Source organism: Amborella trichopoda, chromosome 11 (genome assembly GCF_054954075.1).
Source record: "Amborella trichopoda isolate Santa Cruz 75 chromosome 11, AtrichopodaSantaCruz75HAP2 v2.0, whole genome shotgun sequence".
Lineage (NCBI taxonomy): Eukaryota > Viridiplantae > Streptophyta > Magnoliopsida > Amborellales > Amborellaceae > Amborella > Amborella trichopoda.
In genome coordinates, this window is record NC_142346.1 from 40,820,269 (window position 1) to 40,839,450 (window position 19,182).

The window sequence follows — 19,182 nt, forward strand, 5'->3', positions numbered from 1 at the left end:
CTATGAGCACTGTGTTTATGGTAAGCAGTGTAGGGTGCAGTTTCGCATGTCAGAACATACCACAAAAGGTATTCTTGACTATATTCATTCAGATGTTTGGGGCCATGCATCGGTTGTCTCAAAAGGTGGATCTCTATACTTTGTTTCCTTCATAGATTATTTATCAAAGAAGGTGTGGATTTACACATTGAAGAAAAAGGCAGATGTATTTAACAAATTCAAACAGTGGACAGCAATGGTCGAAAGACAAACTGGAAAGAAGGTCAACTGCTTGAGGACTGATAATGGTGGATAGTATATTTCAGCGGAGTTAGTGAATTTTTGCAAGAGCGAAGGAATTGTTCATCAGTTCACCACTCCGAAGATGTCGCAACAAAATGGAGTTGCTGAGTGCATGAACAGGACACTTCTAGAGAAGGCCCATAGCATGTTGAGTAATGCTGGTTTGTCAAATATCTTTTGGGCTGAGATGGTCAATACGGCGTGTTACCTCGTTAACAGGTCACCATGTACAACAAGATTACAAAACACCAAAAGAGGTATGGTCCAGTAAATATGCTGCTTATTCTCATTTCAGAATTTTTGGCTGTCCTACGTATGCTTATGTGAAGGATGATAAGTTAAGTTCAAGGTCAAAGAATTGTATTTTCCTTGGTTATGCGAATGGGGTTAAGGGCTATAGAATGTGGTGCCCAGATCTTAAGTCGTCTAAGTTTATTGTCAATTATGATATTAAGTTTGATCAATTTTCAATGTTAAAGTACATTCAGAATGGTGCAGAAAAGGAAAATTGCAGGAGTAGTAATGTAGTTGAAGTGGAGTTGACAACTCCAGAAAACACTCCAAATTATGTGTCAAAAATTCCCTATGAGAGAGTGAAGGAAGATGTTGACCATGAGGAGGTCGTTGAATCTACTCCACTTGAGGAAGAGTCTCAGTTTGAAAAGGAAAAGAGAATAAAAAAACCAATTATGTGGTACGGTTTTGAAGACATGGTGGCTTATGCATTGGCTGCCACAAGCCAAGAGCCATTCACTTTTAAAGAAGCTACACAGGATAGTGACAGTAACAGGTGGAGTGAAGCCATCGATGAAGAAATGAAATTTCTTCAAAAGAATCGTACTTGGGATCTCGTGAAGTTGCCTAAAGGCAAGAGAGCTATTGGTTGTAAATGGATTTATAAGAAGAAAAATGGGTCACTTGAGACTGGTGGTGATCGATTTAAGGCACGTTTGGTTGCAAAAGGCTATGCGCAAAAAGAAGGTGTTGACTATAATGAGATTTTCTCTCCTATTATGAAGCACACTTCTATTCGGGTTTTACTAGCCATGGTTGTATTGTTTGATTTGGAGTTAGAGCAGCTTGATGTCAAGACTGCATTCCTTCATGGAGAGTTAGAAAAACAGATTTATATGACTCGGTCAGAAGGGTTTGTTGTTAAAGGAAAAGAAGACCATATCTGCAAGTTGAAGAAGTCATTGTACGGCTTAAAGCAGCCTCCTAGGCAATGGTACAGATGTTTTGATACATTCATGATTGGACACGGTATGTCAGAAGTAAGTATGACAATTGTGTCTATTTTAAGAAATTTACTGATGGTTTGTTCATCTATTTATTGCTTTATGTGGATGATATGCTTATTGCTGCAAATAATTCTTTAGAAATCAATAAATTGATGACTCAGCTTGCTAGAGAATTTGAAATGAAAGATTTAGGTTCAGCAAAAAAAATTTGGGTATGGAGATTCATAGATATCGAAAGTTGGGTAAATTATGGCTATCCCAGAGGGAGTACATTGAGAAGGTCCTCGTTAAATTCTGGATGGAAAGTTCAAAGCCCGTGGGTACTCTTGTTGCATATTTCATATTGTCGGCAGCATTATCTCCAAGTTCATATGTCGAAAAGGAATACATGTCATGTATTCCCTATGCGAGTGCAATTGAAAGCCTTATGTATGCAATGGTTTGCACTCGTCAGATATTTCTCATATCGTTAGTGTTGTTAGCAAGTATATGGCTAATCCAGGAAAGGAGCATTGGCATGCGATAAAATGGATTCTACGTTACTTAAGAGGTACATCAGATGTGGGTCTGATGTTAGATAGAGATAGTAAATTTAGTGACAAGGTTGTTGGTTATGTTGATGCTGACTTTACAAGTGATTTAAACTGTAGGAGATTTACTACAGGTTATGTATTTACACTTGCAGGAGAACCAATTAGTTGGAGGTTGATGTTACAAACCGTTGTTGCATTATCTACGACTGAAGCAGAATATATGGTTGTTACTGAGGTAGTAAAAGTCATTTGGCTTAGAGGGCGTGTAAGTGATTTGGGCTTACGACAGGATGGGACTGTTATTTATTGTGACAGTTGGAGTACAATAAATTTGGTGAAGAACCAGGTATATCATGCAAGGACGAAGCATATTGATATCAGATATCATTTTATTTGTGAGATCATAGTTGAAGGTGATATCTTGTTACTGAGGATTGACACAAAGAAGAATGTTGCAGATATGCTGACAATGTCGATTTCATTACAAAAGTTCAAGCTATGCTTGGACCTGACTAATGTGTTGCCCAAGTGAGCGCCTGTGGAGGCACATGTAGAAACGATGGTCGATGGGAATATAGTTTGGAATTCAAGCCAATGTGGAGATTTGTTAATTTGTCTTGTATTCCAAGATAAGCCTCGGTTAGGTTTCCATATTTATTTGGAATGTGAATCCTATATTTTAAGAAACAAATATTTTTTGGATATCTCTAAATTGGCAAGAGATAGGGGCATAAAGATTTTGCCCTTACGTGATCTCTCTAGGTTTCTTATTTATTTCAGTAGAGGCTATGTTTTATTATCTAAGTTTATAGATAAGTCTTACTTAGATTAGGATGAGGCTTTGAGTCCACATGGATAGAGATAAAGTTCTTTTATGATAAAGTTAGGAAAGTTGAGATTGGATGAATCGTACTTGTCTTTGGGGCTTTATTCTCTCGATATAACGATGTTTTTCTAGATAGAGAAAGCATGTGCGGAAAAAGTAGGCCATACATGGGTGTACTTTTGGGTTTGTCCTCTCTTATTGAGATATATTGTAGAGAGAGAAATTGGATGAAGAAAAATAGAGGGAAACTTTTGGGGATTTTTGTAGAGAGAGAAAATTGTAGAGAAGAAGGTTTGTGGGAAATTGAGTCTTTGGTTCTCTCAAGTAAGTTGACTAGTACTTTTCTTTTTTTGATTTGGTGAAAAACATCGATAATCTTCGCCTATAGATGTAGTCACACCTGTGACGAACCACGTAAATCCTGGTGTTCTTTTTTCTGTTATTTATTTCCTGCTTTATTTTTGTTGCTTGTTGCTTATTTTGTCGGTTCTTTTTCTCGTACTTTATTTGCCAAAAATCAACCCGTGGTTTAGAGCTTTCGTGCACAAAAGATGTATCATCATAGTAGCTTAATCTCATGAAAACTAGGCAATTCTCTCTCTCTCAACCAATAAAGCATCCCCTATAACAACATATTTTATTGAAATTCCATCAAATGCTTCTTTGAATATTAAAAAAATGAAATAGCAATCCCCTATCTAAATATTCACTTCCATGAAAATAAGTAGGTAACCACATAGGAAATCAAATGTAAAGGAAGAAATAATACAATACAGAGAAGTTGGCGACAAGCTCATGGCATTACTTTTTTCATACAAACATAGTATAAACAAAGGCACAAACAACCATACTCATAATACAAAAAAAGAAAATTATACAAAGAGATCATATATTTTTAGTACATTTGTTGTCTAGAAAATTATACAAAGAGATCACATATTTTTAGTACATTTGTTGTCTAGAAAATTATACAAAGAGATCATATATTTTTAGTACATTTGTTGTCAGTATATCATTGACTAGACTCAAAGCTCAAAAATAAAATAAAATCCCAAACTTTGTAAAATACCCTAAGCCATCCAATTCGATATCTGATGGCTAGGGGTAATTCTCACCTTCTTATAACAACGGTAGATAGTCTCATAGTATACAATCCCATATATAAAATAGTCAAGTAAAAACAATGTGTAATATCAGTGTCCAAATATGTTTAACTCTTGATTCCAACTTTGAAAAGGGAATTTATCATTTGCTATGTTCTTGGCATCTTTGGACACTCCAAAGAGTCCCGTCCTTGAGAATCCACCACAGTGGAGACCATTTGGCCCTCTTCAATGGTTTGGGTATTTAGGTCTAGGCATTCCATCTTCACTAAAAAACACATCTTCGACCTTGCACAAATAAACAAATTTTCTCTTTTAAGTCCTCAAGTATAGTTCCAAGCAAGAATCCTTGAAATGTAATATTCCAAAACAAGTTAGTCATTTTGCCCAAAAAAATGGATAGGATCTAAAGTCATGCATTGAATTTTTTAATTAAACCAAAGGGGCACAACTAAAAACAAACATTATTTTAAGAGACTATTTGTTGAAGTAAGGTTACTTATATGAGATTAACCTTGAACCATGCCTTTATTGTACTCTTATAGCCAGTTATCAGTATTATGGCATCGAAGATTTGCTTCTTATTATTAGAGAACTCCACTTCATTACCTCTTATGCATGCAACGGATGGAAAGACCTATTTAAGAGAGAGATAAGTTAAAAGGCATAGACTAAACCCATATGCCAAATTTTCTGAGGAAGATGTAAACAAGACACCAATTCATATGTTAACTTTATGAAAGAGAGAGAGAAATTGCACATATCTAATAAGTTAAAAAAAAGTACATTAAAACATATCCCTAAATAATAAAAAAGACAAATCCAATGTACTACTCGCATCCTAAAAAAAAGGGGGAAGTAAGTGGGAATTTGATTCTCTACCTTTTAGTGAAAATGAAGTCAAAGATTTCATCACGAAACTCGGCAGTACTACCACCAACATCCCAGACCATCCTCACCAATTCATATGCTAATTTTAAATTATGAGAGAGAGAGACCTTTATGTCCCCAGATTTTATTTTCTTAAATGTTCCCAGATGGGGCTCCTGCAAGTTTTGCTCTTTAGTATAATTCGGCCTTCCTCTGGTCTTTGAGAAAAGTGACTTATATCTCTATACAACCACTTGCTACAAGAAACCATGAGCCAATCCACCAACCCAATTGGAAAGTATTTCAAGAAACGCATTCCCATGTGAATCAATTCTTTGTTCATCACACGGATCTGCACCATCATAACATTTGGAAAACTTATCAAATAAGTACCCACATTTATCTAATTTCCACGAAATGGCCTCATGAGGCATAATTAAAAGAAAATAAGAAAAAAGACATGATGATTGATATTTAAGGCCATGTACCCGCAGAATGGACACATTTATGAAGGAAACAGAGACCAATATTTTTAGGACTTGCAAATACCAAGCTCATTTTGATTTCCAATGATCATTGTTCAATTTTTTATGTTGCTTTTAGAGGGAATATATATCACCTGCAATATGTCGAGCATCAAAAACCTCAAGTAGCCCTTCACAGTATGTTGGCCATGTTGGGCCTTCCAATGCTTGGGGTGTTTGGACTTTGTCATACCATATTCCTTGGTAGTAGCTTTCACATGCCTCCCCTTCTCTATTTTGTATGTGTCCACCACCAAAAATTTCATGTCCAGAACTTGCACAACCGGTTTCCCTAACTCTATATTAGTGGTAATAGCTTCCTCAGGCCTATCAAACAAAGTCTTAAGCTCGAAATGGATGAAATAGTAACCTATATATTTTATAAAATCCTTCTTACATATAAAGTTGAGTGTACATTGTGGGTGTATAATGCGATAATTCAAACAAAAAGTCTTTCGTAAAGTGGAGATAGAGACGATCATAGCACCTTTTCTCCACAGACCTGTGAAAGTCGAAAAACTAGAAGGCTCCTCCTCAAGAATGATTACTATTTTCTCTTTCATATCAAGAAATGGAAAATGAGACCCTCTCCATAATGGTAAGAATCACTATTCCACAGCTAAATCACTGTCTAAAAAAAGACACATCTTCCACAGCTAAAGCGTTGTCCATGAAGATATTCGTCTCTATTCCAAAACTAAACCATTGGCCCGAAGGAGAATATTGAAAACAAATGAGACTCTCTCTCTAAAATGGGAAATCACCCAAAATCTTCATAGGAATCACTTCTTTATAAGAAATCGACCTCTCAATCTACAGGAAGCACATCCATTGTGTTTCTCTCCAAAAGAAGCTATCTTCTCTCTAAAAGGATGCCTTAACACGGATGCATAAGAACCCTGCCTCGCTCTTTAGGAGAAACCACATTTCCCATATGGTGACCAAAATAGAGCACACAAATTTTTTGCACTTTCATGTATATATTAGGTTAAGAATCGACATCAAATAAGAAACTTCCTATAGATGTTACATATATATCAAGAAGCAAGATATATATCCTAAAGTCCTAATCTTTTTGGATTTCTATTTCCTTTAAGAAACTTTATCAACATCATTCTCAATCCCACATAATATAGGATTTTTTTATGTGGGTGATTTTGAAAAATAACCATATCCAACATAATGGACAAACATAATGAAAAGAGTGGTCTAAGTATGGGGAGAGAGCGAGAGAAATGAGGTGTGGAGAGAGACAAAGAGCTAAATCTGGGTTAGCTAAAAAAAGCACAAGAGTCATAGAAACAGTGGTGAGAGAGAGAGAGGGAGGGCCGGGGGGAGAGAATCTTTGAAAATAAGTAGGTAACCATCAAATGTAAAGAAAGAAATAATACAATACAGAGAAGTTGGCGACAAGGTCATGTTATTATTTTTTGAGTACAGTTGGCATACGGAATCATCTGTAGGTGTAGCGGTAAGGTGTACCTTCAAATTTTATCATGGTATATAATTTAAATGTAAAATGTTTTTAGGATTACCTCAAAATCTACTTTTATATTTAATTATAAAATTTTAAATTTCAAAAATGATTAAAATCAAGTAGATCTATTAATAAATAAAAATATTGAAAATTGACAGTGTAGATAATATATTGTAAAATGCACTTTTTAAGACTTGAAAATTTTTTATTTTTCATAGTCATATATCGAGATGATCAATCAAAGGGTTTTTCAAAATTAAAACTACTTTTTCAGACGGATTTTTTAAAGATATCCGTAGTTCTATATTATAAGGTAGCATCCTTATATAAATTTTTTCCTTGCTTTTTTCATACAAACATAGTATAAACAAAGGCACAAACAACCATACCCATAATACAAAAAAAAAAGCAAATTATACAAAGATGACATATATTTTTAGTACAAGCGCTTCACAATTTGTTGTCAATATATGATTGACTAGACCCAAAATTCAAACATAAAATAAAATCCCGAACCTTGTAAAATACCCTAAGCCATACAATTTAATATCTAATGTCTAGGGGTAATTCTCACCTCCTTGTAATAAATAGTCTCATAGTATACAGTCCCATATATAAAATAATCAAGCAAATACGATGCGTAATATCAGTGTCCAAATATTTTTCACTCTTGATTCCAACTTTGAAAAGGGAAATATGTCATTTGCTATATTCTTGGCATCTTTGGACACTCTAAAGAGTCCCCTCCTTGAGAATCCATATCGGTGTCCAAATATTTTTCACTCTTGATTCCAACTTTGGGAAGGGAAATATGTCATTCGCTATATTCTTAGCATTTTTGGACACTCCAAGAGTCCCCTCCTTGAGAATCCACCGTAGTAGAGACCAGTTGGTCCTCTCCAACGGTTTGGATATTTAGCTCTAGGCATTCCATCTTCACTAAAAAAACCATCTTCGTCCTTGCAAAAATAAACAAATTCTCTTTTTAAGTCCTCAAGAATAGTTCCAAGCAAGCATTCTCGAAATGTAAATTCCAAAAACAAGTTAGTCACTTTTCTCAAAAAAAAATGAAAAGGATCTACAGTCATGCATTGAATTTTTTAATCAATCCAAAGGGGCACAGCTTAAAAACAAACATTAGTTAAGAGACTATTTGTTGAAGCAAGGTTACTTAAATGAGATTAACCTTGAGCCATGCCTTTATTGTACTCTTGTAGCCGGTTGTCAATATTATAGCATCGAAGACTTGCTTCTTATTATTAGAGAACTCCACTTCATTACCTCTTATGCATGGAATGGATGGAAAGACCTATTTAAGAGAGAGAAAAATAAGTTAAAAGGCATACACTAAAACTATATGCCAAATTTTATGAGGAAGATGTAAACAAGATACCAATTCATATGTCAACTTTATGAGAGAGAGAGAGAGAAATTGCACATATCTAATCAGTTAAAAAAAAGGCACATTAAAACATATCCCTAAATAGTAAGGAAGGCAAATCCTCGCATGAGGAAGTCAGTGGGGATTTGGTCCTCTACCTTTTGGTGAAAATGAAGTCAAAGATTTCATCAGGTAGTACTACCTCCAACATCCCAAACCATTCTCACCAATTCATACCACCAACATCCCAGACCATTCTCACCAACTCATATGCTAATTTTAAATTATGAGAGAGAGAGACCTTTATGTCCTCAGATTTTATTTTCTTAAAGGTTCCCGGATCAAGGGTGGGGCTCCTGCCAGTCTTGCTCTTTAGTATAATTTGGCCTTCCTCGGGTCTTTGAGTGCAAAACTGACTTGTATCTTCATACAACCACTTGCTACAAGAAACCATGAGCCTATCCCCCAACCCAATTGGAAAGTATTTCAACAAACGCATTCCCATGTGAATCAATTCTTTGTTCATCACATGGATCTGCACCATCATAACATACATGGAAAACTTATCAAATAAGTACCCACATTTATCTAATTACCACGAAATGGGCTCATGAGGCATAATTAAAAGAAAATAAGAAAAAATACATGATGATTGATATTTAAGGCCATGTACTCGCAGAATGGACACATTTATGAAGGAAACAGAGACCAATATTTTTAGGACTTGCAAATAACAAGAACATTTTGATTTCCAATTATCGTTGTTCAATTTTATCAGTTGCTTTTTAGAGGAAATATATGTCACCTGCAATATGTTGAGCATCAAAAACCTCAAGCAGCCTTTCATAGTATGTTCGCCATGTTGGGCCTTCCAATGCTTGGGGTGTTTGCACTTTGTCATGCCATCTTCCTTGGTCGCGGCTTTCACATGCCTCCCCATCACTACTTTGCATGTGGCAACCACCAAAAATTTCATGTTCGGAACTTGCACAACCGGTTTCCCTAAGTCTATATTAGTGATAATAGCTTCCTCAGGCCTATCAAACAAGGTCTCAAGCTCGAAATGGATGAAACAGTGACCTATATATTTTATAAAATCCTTCTTACATATAAAGTTGAGTGTACATTGTGTTTGTGTATAATGTGATAATTCAAACAAAAAATCTTTCGTAAAGTGGAGATAGAGACGATCATAGCACCTTTTCTTCCACAGACCTAAACTAGAAGGCCCCGCCTCAAGAATAATTACTACTTTCTCTTTCATATCAAGAAATGGAAAATGAGACCCTCTCCATAAGTGGTAAGAATCACTAGGCAATGGGATATGAAATGGGCATTGTGGGGTGGAGAGTTATATAGGATAGAGTCATCTGGAGAGTTACTAATTAGCCTATCATAACACTATTGCTTATTTAAGTTTGCATATTTTTCATTCCGAATATGCCCCTACGATGATAACACGTTTATTTAGCAATTGCAAGTAACAAAACTTTCTCTAACAATGGCAAACAACAAGACCTATGAAGTTTATCCAGCCCTGGCAAACAACAAGAGCTATGAAGGCTTTATCTAGTAATGGCAGGCAACAAGCAATGGCAAACAACAACACGACTGTGAAGGAAATGGGCATGGTAGGGGGTTTTTATAGGGTAATAGTTATTAATAAATTGACTAATTTGCCCACTATGTTACTACTACATATAGATTTAATTTTGATTTTTTAAGTTTTCCTTTCTCTTTTTCTTTTATATCTTTCACATATGAACACATGCCACCCTCTACATCTTTGTTAATTCCCATTGTGGCCATCCAATTATTCAAAAAATGAATTAAAAAATACAACGAGATTGAAACATCTTACGAGGCCAACTTTTCTCCCTAGCTCAAAATTCATTTTGTATATATAGAATCATTGAAAGTAACTTCATTTTTCACTCTTTTACCTCCAAAGTAGTTACACCTATGCTTTCAAGATTTTGTCTGCCGTCTTTATATCAGTAGAGCCAAACTATAATTTGTAGAAAACTTACTTGATGATATTACATATTACCTAATAGGGTAATTTGTTCATTTTTAATGTCCTAGTGCTAGGGCACAAATGATTTCATGGGTATTTTGGTAAAATTGATGTGAAAATAGAAATCTAGGTTAGTTCATATTATGAAATAATGTTGAAATTTACCAAATGTAAGAATAAGGCAATACGAAGGTGTTAAACCGTTGCTGCCATGTGTCACCTAGATTCCCTCTTGGTTCCTCTCTGAATAATGGGGAGTAATTGTAAAATCAATTGACGTCTAAAACAATGTTAGCATGCCAAGAGTTTATCTATCCTTTGCAAGTGTCATCCTCTTTCCCATATTGGAGACAAGTGGAAAGGGCAAGTTTTTCTTCAGAAGTCTATTGCCAAATGGACTATTAATACTGACCAACTGGACAGAGAGAGAGGGAGTGGGTGACAGATTTTTCAAATTTGCATAAAGAGTTTAATCATGGAAATTAGATATATTTAAAAGGTGTGGTTTCTATAAGTTAAACAATCCAATTAATGCGCACTTTCAAATTTTATCTAAAATTTCTTAGGATTATCTTAAAATCTAGTTTTATAGCTGATTATAAAAATTTAAACTCCAAAAATAATAAAAATCAAATAGATTCATAAACATGTGAAAATCTTTAAAATGGACGGTCTGAATAATATGTTGCAAGATACACTATTTTTGGGACAAGATCTTTCATTTTTTTCAAATTCATACATCTTGAAGCCGAAATGATCAATTACAGAATATTTCAACATTAAAACAAGCTTTTCTGATAGATTTTTGAAGTGCATGTGTAATTCTATATTTTAAAATTGCAACCATATATAAACTTTATCCGTACTTAAATGCCCACATATAGAGATTGATAGACACAAATATCTAATTATCTGTAATTAACTAGAGAGACAGTGAGAGATATTTCTGAAAATCAATTAGTTTAGGTTAAGAGTGGATGTTAAAATTCACACATACGACCAAGGCATCTGTCCTTTTCTCCCAGCTTATTAACAAAGGAAAACGTTTATGCCATACATGATTTGTATAAAATCATTTTTAGAAATTAAAACCATGCAAGTAGATTTGTAGAGCGTCATAAAGCTGCCTAACCCAGGCCAAAATTAGGCGGCCCACGGACCATTTGGGTTTTTTTTTTTTTAATTAGTTATTTACATACGGATTTTAAATAAGTTAGAAAATACAAGTTGTTTTTTTTATATCTGAAAATTACAATCAAGGTCGGTCAACGTAACTTTTTTTTTTGGACAAAATTACCCCCTCGGTTCGAGGATTCCATCCTCGGACCGTTTTTTTTCTTCCAAAACTCAAAAGTTAAAGCCCAATGATGGCATTTTCAGACCATTTTTTAAAAAAAAAATAAAAAAATTAAGTTTCAATCTGAGTATAGCATCTCCGGACCGCTTTTTTTTCCCAAAACTTAAAGTTGCGGTCCGATGATGGCATTCTCGGACCGAAACTTAAGCTTTGAAAAAGAAACACGGACCGCTTTTTTATTCCAAACTTAAAGTTGCGGCTCGTGGATGGCATCCTCAGACCGATGAAAAAGAAAAGTGGCCCGAGGATGTCATCCTCGGACCACAACTTAAGTTTTAATACAAAAACAGTGGTCCGAAGATGCTATCTTCGGAACGAGGGATAATTCTATCCAAAAACAAAAAAACAAATCGCGTTGACCGATCATGATTGTAATTTTCAAGTATAAAAGGAGCAAATCGTACTTTTATAGCTTATTTAAGGTCTGTACGTAATTAACTCTTTCTTTTTTGGTAATTTAGGGATACTATTGCCGTCAACATGCCAAGCCTGATTTTCTAACGGGTTTAGCTCATTTTACCATATCCCAAGTCATAAAGAAAAGTGAAAGGTGTTGATAAGCCAAGCATAAGCAGAGATATGATCGGCTTGAGCTTCTTTAACACATATGATTATATCTAGATTTAAAATATGAAATTTATCTTGAGCTATTATACTAAGAACTCACGCTTTGGGAATTAAATTGGTTAAAGCACTGATGATTACAAAACTCCCCTCCAAATTAGAGCTTGACACAAGACTATAATATCGTATAATAGAAGTTCATATTATCCCGAAAATGATGTGGCCTGCTAGTTTACTTTTGCTGATACATACTTGTTTAGGTACTCAGTTGAAAGCCCTATACCAACTTTAGGAATGGCATGCTACTGTACATGGTTGAAAACTTGTAAATGGAACCCTGATTATTAGTAAAATGTCATTAATAATGATGTTTTACTGATAGCCACATACTAAAACTTTCAAATTAATTAAAAGGTAAAAAACCTCTTTTGTTGCTACTAGAAAAATCTTGGATATTACTATAATTCGTTGTTGTCACTTAGAGCGCCTATTTCACAAATACCCATAAAAGTAGTAAAGGTTAAGGTTTGGATAAGACTATGGGATGTTAAAAATGGCATATAAGAAAATAATTCAACACAAGCCAGGCTCAAACTGATCTTTAGTCTATTTCAGTATTTTAAAAATAATCGTTTTGATATGAAATCGGGCTATTCGGATCGAGTATCGATAATATCGTTCCAGATCCACTAATAAAACGGGATCTAGCCGTTTTTTTCGCTTGATGACATCACGGATCATCCATGACATTACAAATGCCAATTTTCTCGCTTGATGACATCACATAACATCACATATTGGATGCTATGACATCATGAAACAGGTTTGGACTATAATATCACCACGTGCATTCAATTTTCAAAAAAATTTTAATAACAACAACAGTTCACCCAATATCACCATGTGTCAATGCAATTTTCAAATTTTGCATGAAACCCCACCTCATGCCCGTGCCACCCACCAGCTGCATTTTAAAAGCGCACAAACCCCCACCTCATGCGCATGCTTCCAAAGATTTCTCGATGGGTTTTATATGTACTTGCTCAAGTCCTAAATTTTCGATGTGGAATTGTTTGCTTCTTTAAATAGGAAAAAAAAAAATATTGACATATTAAAGCACATATCGCATGACACAAGGATATTAAGTTTCTAAGTACTTAATGATTTTTGTTTTATTTTTTATGAGGGTCATGCCTTGTTTTTTGAATAATATTTAATATGATATTGTAATTAATAATTATACTAATTACAATGATAATCAAATATTATATTTTATTTATTAATTTATTTACATTATAAATTATGCAATGTATTATTTTTTATTGTAGTTATAAATTAGATTTTTAAATTAGATGATATTATAAGAAAAATTTCAAATTTATTCTTATTTGTATAGTAAAATGATGATAAAATAATAAAATACAAACAAATAATTCTAATTTCAATGTATAATATTGTATTTATTTGGGTTTTAATAAATGTTTGATGAGAATTTTCATACAGGGAAAGAAATCTCAATATTCGCATATTGATGCAAAAAAATAAAAGTTATTAATGTAGCACCCTCATTTCTTATTGGATTCTTAAAAAAAAGTATTTACAATTATTTTTAATAAATTTTTTGAATTGTCTTTAAAGCTGAATCCGATCGATTCGACCGATTAACAATACAAAATGCCGATTCACCGATCTGGATGGATTTTGAGGGTGCCCGATTCGGGACACCAATCTGTTTTGTAAACCACGTCTATTCAAACTCAAGCAGATCGCTTCAAACTCCTATCAAGCCAAAGCTAATCCCCCAAAAGTTGAAAGCCACCCTTTAGCATGCCTAAGCTTAGCGTGCTTGGCTCATTTTCACTTTTAAGGGCTACACATTTTGTCCTTTAAACATTTCATTTAATTTGGTAAAGTATGATAGTTAGTTAGTTAAGCTAATAAAGTGTGTTGGTCTTTTTGAATTGTTCAAAGTTCCTCCTTGTTAACACAAGAGAATTTTGGTAGTATATTTCAAACATTTAGAGAATTTTGTTTGTATATCTCAATCTGGGTTAGCATTGGCTGTGGAAGTGTCATTAGAAATGATGCAGGTCGATTCATTAGGGCTTTTACGGCCCTATTGGGCTGTAACTCTAACAACACAGCTGAATTCTATGCATTGGAGAAGCGGATCTCACTAGCAAGGAAACTATGTTGTGTACCTATTGTTATTGAAAGTGACTCCAAGCTTCTTGTTGATTCCATGAGTCGTTGATGTTCGCCTCCTTGGAGATTACGCATATTGGTAAAAAATTGTACTTCTAAACTTGACTCTTTTGCTGGAAATAATTGGAACATCCGACACATTTATAAAGAGGCCAACTTGATTGTTGATGCTTTGGCTAAGGCTGCAGTTTCTATGAATAAAGCAATAGTGTGTTGTGTATGCCCCCAGTTTTTGTAATGCCTTTCATTTTATCTGATGTTGCTAGTGTTCCCTTGCCAAAGGTTGTATAAGCATTGTTCATGTAACATATTATTGCCTTTTAATAAAACCCTGCAATGGCATGTGGATAGTGATTTGTTTGTTGGGGCCTACATGCCTCGTATCTGCCATCCGGCTCTCCCCATTCAAGCACCACGCCACGATGCTCTAGGTGAATTGATCATACCTTTACTTTCTTTGTACTAGAGTAATAAATGGGCCTCTCAATCACTCTCTCTAAGGGAAAAATGGCAGTCTGTTTGTCTTTTTGAAAATGAAGTGGATAGTAATATTCACTTGTAAAATTATTTTTGGTATTATGGATACCCCATCTTGAAAACTGGCAAATTCAATGGTTTTGTAAGCCATAGACAGCCTTAGGACTACATTATTCTAGTAAATCCCCAGACCATAGACCACTATAGTCCATATTGCCTGCCTTGTGATCTAGAATCCTGCAAAATACCTTGTTTTAGTAAAAACATCATAGCAAAATACCTCGTTTTGACCCAAATTTTGGCAAGCAGCATCACAACAACTCGTAGATCCGCCAGAACTGGAATTTACCGATTCTGGGCATATTTGGTCTCGCCCAATTCAGCTGATTTTTGGCAGGCAGCATCCCGATAGCCTCGTAATCATCCCAGACAAGAATCTGCCAATTTCGTGCAGATTTGGTCTGGGCTCGCCCAACCTTGACTGACCCAAATCAGCTGTTTTTTGGAGGGCAGCATCCCAACTTCCTAAAAATTTCTCTTTCTTTATCTCTCCTTAAATCTCCCTCCCCTCCTTTCCCACCTACTCTCCCTCTCTGTCTCAACGTAATCTCTCTCTCTCTCTCTCTCTCTCTCTCTCTCTCTCTCTCTCTCTCTCTCTCTCTCTCAAATGTTTTTTACCATATCTACCCGTTTCCTTTAGTCTCTCTCTATTTTCTTTCTTATTTTGTCTTATTCTAATTTTGACATGTTTTTTTTGTAAAAATTGTAATTTACAACCAATATACCAATCAATTATAAATCTCTAGATGCTACCAAATTTTGAACACCATTTTGAAAGTTTAGGTAACAAAATGAACTTTTTTTATTGATTGTAATTTAGTAATATACTTATTGATGTCGTTTTCCATTTAACCTAATTATATTTTATTCATTAATTAAATAGATTTAATTTATTGTGAGAATCAAAAATAAAAAATATTATTTAGCTTGAGTAATTGTCATTGAGTAACTTGAACGATGATAATAGTACTTTCTAATTGTTGTAGTTTTATGACAGTTAATCATAGATCTCTGGACACTGTCAAATTTTGAACACCCTTTTAAAATGTTTGATTACAAAATGAGTTTCTTTTATTGATTGCAGTTTGGTACTATGTTTATTTGTGTCGTTTTCTATTTAACCTAATTATGTTTTATTTATTAAATTTATAAATTTAATTTATTGTGCGATTCAAAAATAAAGAAGAATATCATTTGGCTTGAGTAATTGTGGTAATTTCAATAATGGTAATAGTGTTTACTAATTGTTGTATTTATTTTCATAACTATAGTGTTGTATACAATTATGACAATTATATATTTTAATTAATTAATTTGCATAATATTAATTTGATAATAATAATTAATTACAATAGTACAATGACACTTACATAATTATTGAAACTTTATAATATTTCTTATTTATTTAAAAATTATAATTTTATTTGTGGAGATTATGATAATTAAGTTGTATTATCAATAAATTATAATTGTATAAATTTATTCATAATAAATAAAAATTTAAAAATTTTATGTACTTTATATCCATCAATAATATTTGTCAATAATAATTAACATGGTAATAATTAATCATTTTGATCATATTAATTATAATTCATAACTATTATATAATTATATATTCCGCATTAATTTTTTTATTTTCGGAGATACTTGTGGTCGACATTATAAATGTCATTAGTATATGTACATGAATAATATAATTTGTTTGGTTTGGTATAACGATATTAAATATATATTTTTTGGGGTAAGTCAGTGGGGGATAAGGACCCCTACCCAATTTCCATTAAAAAAATTAAAAAACAACTAGTTCCTTAATTTACAATGCTATAATAGGGTAGCTGCGCCAAATCATAAAGTAAATAAAGGGAAATAAAGTCTGGTGGTGGAAAACGCCAAATAGTACTAAAAGAAACCTTCTTAGGAAGGGCATCGGCTACCTATTGGATTCACAATAGATATGAGAAATTAACCAGATATAATTTTTTAGATTACTTTGACAATTAGCTACAATTAACCTCCATGGCGCTCAACAACGATCATGAATGGCATTCACAAGTAAAGATGAATCACTTTCTATTTGTAGAGGAAAGTAATTCGCCTGAATGGTTAGGTGGATACCTACCTCAAGGGCCTGAAACTCTGCATAATTGTTAGAGGCATATCCAAATGGCTTAGAAAAAATAGCTATAAAAGCATCATTACTATCTCTGATAACACCATCACCACATGTCAAGCCTGGGTCCTGTATAGAAGCATCATCAATATTCAACTTGAAATACTTGGGTTGAAGGAATGACCATGCCACCAGAATAATGGATCGGGGTCTCGGTTGACGCCATGTGATTTGGAAATTATTAATGATTGCTCTCTCTGATAAATGAAAAACCCACTTTTTTGCATCTTCCATTTCTTTAATATGAGAAGAAATTCGCTTAACAATATGTTCCCTTCTTTTAGATCTTGACTGAAAGATTCTCCTATTTCGCTCCTCCCACAAGAATCAGATTGTTGTAAAGAAGATGGAAGTCCAAATATTAAGAAGCCCATCTGAATTAAATCAGAATTACACATTCCTCAACATGACAGCAACCGAAATACCAAGAGTAAACCACTTAATATACCGACATGCCACTGATCTCCATACACCCTTTGAAAATACACAGTGAAACAATATATGACAAAGACTATCATCATTGTTCCCACAGAAGGAGCATACGGAATCCAGGTTCATACCATGTTGATTCAATAAAAATGCAGTGGGTAAACGATTATGGAGTGCCAACCAAGAAAACCATTTGGCTCTAGGGTGATATCTAGAAGACCAAAGAGTTAGAAAAATAGGCTGCAATGATCCTTTATCTCAAATAAAATCCCAAGCCTCTTTAATAAAAAACAAACCATTAGCAGAATGTATCCATACTAAGAAAATCCTTTTTAGGCTGTAAAGGTCTAATATAATTCTCAGTCTCACCATAGGATTCCCATATAGACTGCCCTGATAACCAGGGATCTACAAAAAAACTTACGAGTTGGCCATCCCAAATAACCCATTGAACATTATCCTTTAGATGAGATAAACCCAATAGAATACCCTTCCAAGCATAAGAATACCATTGTTTCTCATTGACCTCCTATATAGAATTGTTCTTGAAATACCTATGCTTGAAGAACAGAACTAAGGGTTATAAGGAATCTGCCAAGATTCTCCACGCCACCTTCATCATCCCGGCAATATTAAAATCTGCAATAATACGTATCCCTAGCGCCCCCTCCTCCTAAGGCATGCAAACTGTCTTCTATTAACAAGGTGAACCCCCTTTTTTTCTGCCACACCTGCCCATAGAAAATTGCTTTGCAATCTCTCCATCATATTGCAAGTTCATTTTGGTAGAATAAAAGATAAAATCCATAAGATAGAAGATGCACCCAGTACTGATTTTAGCAACTATAATTGACCTGCATAGGATAAAGTAAGAGCTTTCCATAAGAGCTTTCCATGTACCAATCTTGCCAATAACCTTGGCAACCAAACTATGGCAATGTATGTGCTTTAGATGATCATGGAATAAAGGCAAACCCAAGTATCTTACTGGCAAAAAACCTTCGCCAAAGTCCAACTCCTTCAAAATTATGGATCGAGTACTCAGTGTTGCCCCAAAGAAAAACACTTTACTTTTTATAGTATTAAGCTTCTAATCAGTAGCAAGTTCAAAGATAGATAGAATATGTTTCATACCAATGGTAGAGGAGATGCATGATTTGTAAAATATTAAGGTGTCATCAGCATAAAATAAATGTGAGACCCCATAGTCACACCCTGACCGAAAAGCCCTATGAATCATCCCTTGCCCTATAGCATAATCAATATGTCTACTTTGAAAATCCATAACTAATAAGAACAAATACAGAGATAGGGGTTCCCCTTGCCTTAATCCTCTTTTTCCTCTAAAAAAGCCCTTTGGAGAACCATTTCTTAGCACAGAAAAAGAAGTAGCAGAAACACAAAGTCGATAATAAAAGTTTCAGGGGCCTGCATTCTAGCTAGAATAAAACTCCAAGAAACCCTATCATACGCACTGTTCAAATCAAACTGGAAACACATCTTAGGCCTAACTGTATTTTTATAGCAAAGAGAAATGAGCTCATCTGCCATAAAAATATTATCTGTAATAAGACGACCTTTCAAAAAGGCACTCTGTCTAAGATCAACTAGATCTCCCTGCACCACCCATAAACGATTAGAAATAAGTTTATTAATGACTTCA

At 34.3% G+C, this 19,182-nt stretch overlaps 1 protein-coding gene across 5 annotated transcripts; it reads right to left on the reverse strand.

The window, feature by feature from the left end:
• Positions 1–3,663: 3,663 nt before the first annotated feature.
• On the reverse strand, positions 3,664–9,853 carry LOC18426080 (putative indole-3-pyruvate monooxygenase YUCCA11). Of its 5 annotated transcripts, none has more exons than XR_016044792.1 (4): positions 9,043–9,853; positions 8,396–8,772; positions 8,043–8,165; positions 3,664–4,273 (listed from the first exon to the last, which is right to left on the reverse strand). XR_016044792.1 is itself a non-coding variant. In XM_088852313.1 (4 exons), exons 1-4 carry the CDS (start codon positions 9,499–9,501, stop codon positions 4,214–4,216), a joined length of 876 nt encoding a protein of 291 aa, XP_088708439.1. In that variant the 5' UTR covers positions 9,502–9,847; the 3' UTR covers positions 3,664–4,213. The 5 variants fall into 5 exon arrangements, 2 of the variants coding, with proteins under 2 accessions (XP_088708439.1, XP_088708438.1); XM_088852313.1 differs by having other exon boundaries at positions 8,539–8,772; positions 9,043–9,847; XR_016044790.1 differs by lacking the exon at positions 3,664–4,273 and adding an exon at positions 7,270–7,815.
• Between the last annotated feature and the right edge of the window lie 9,329 nt (positions 9,854–19,182).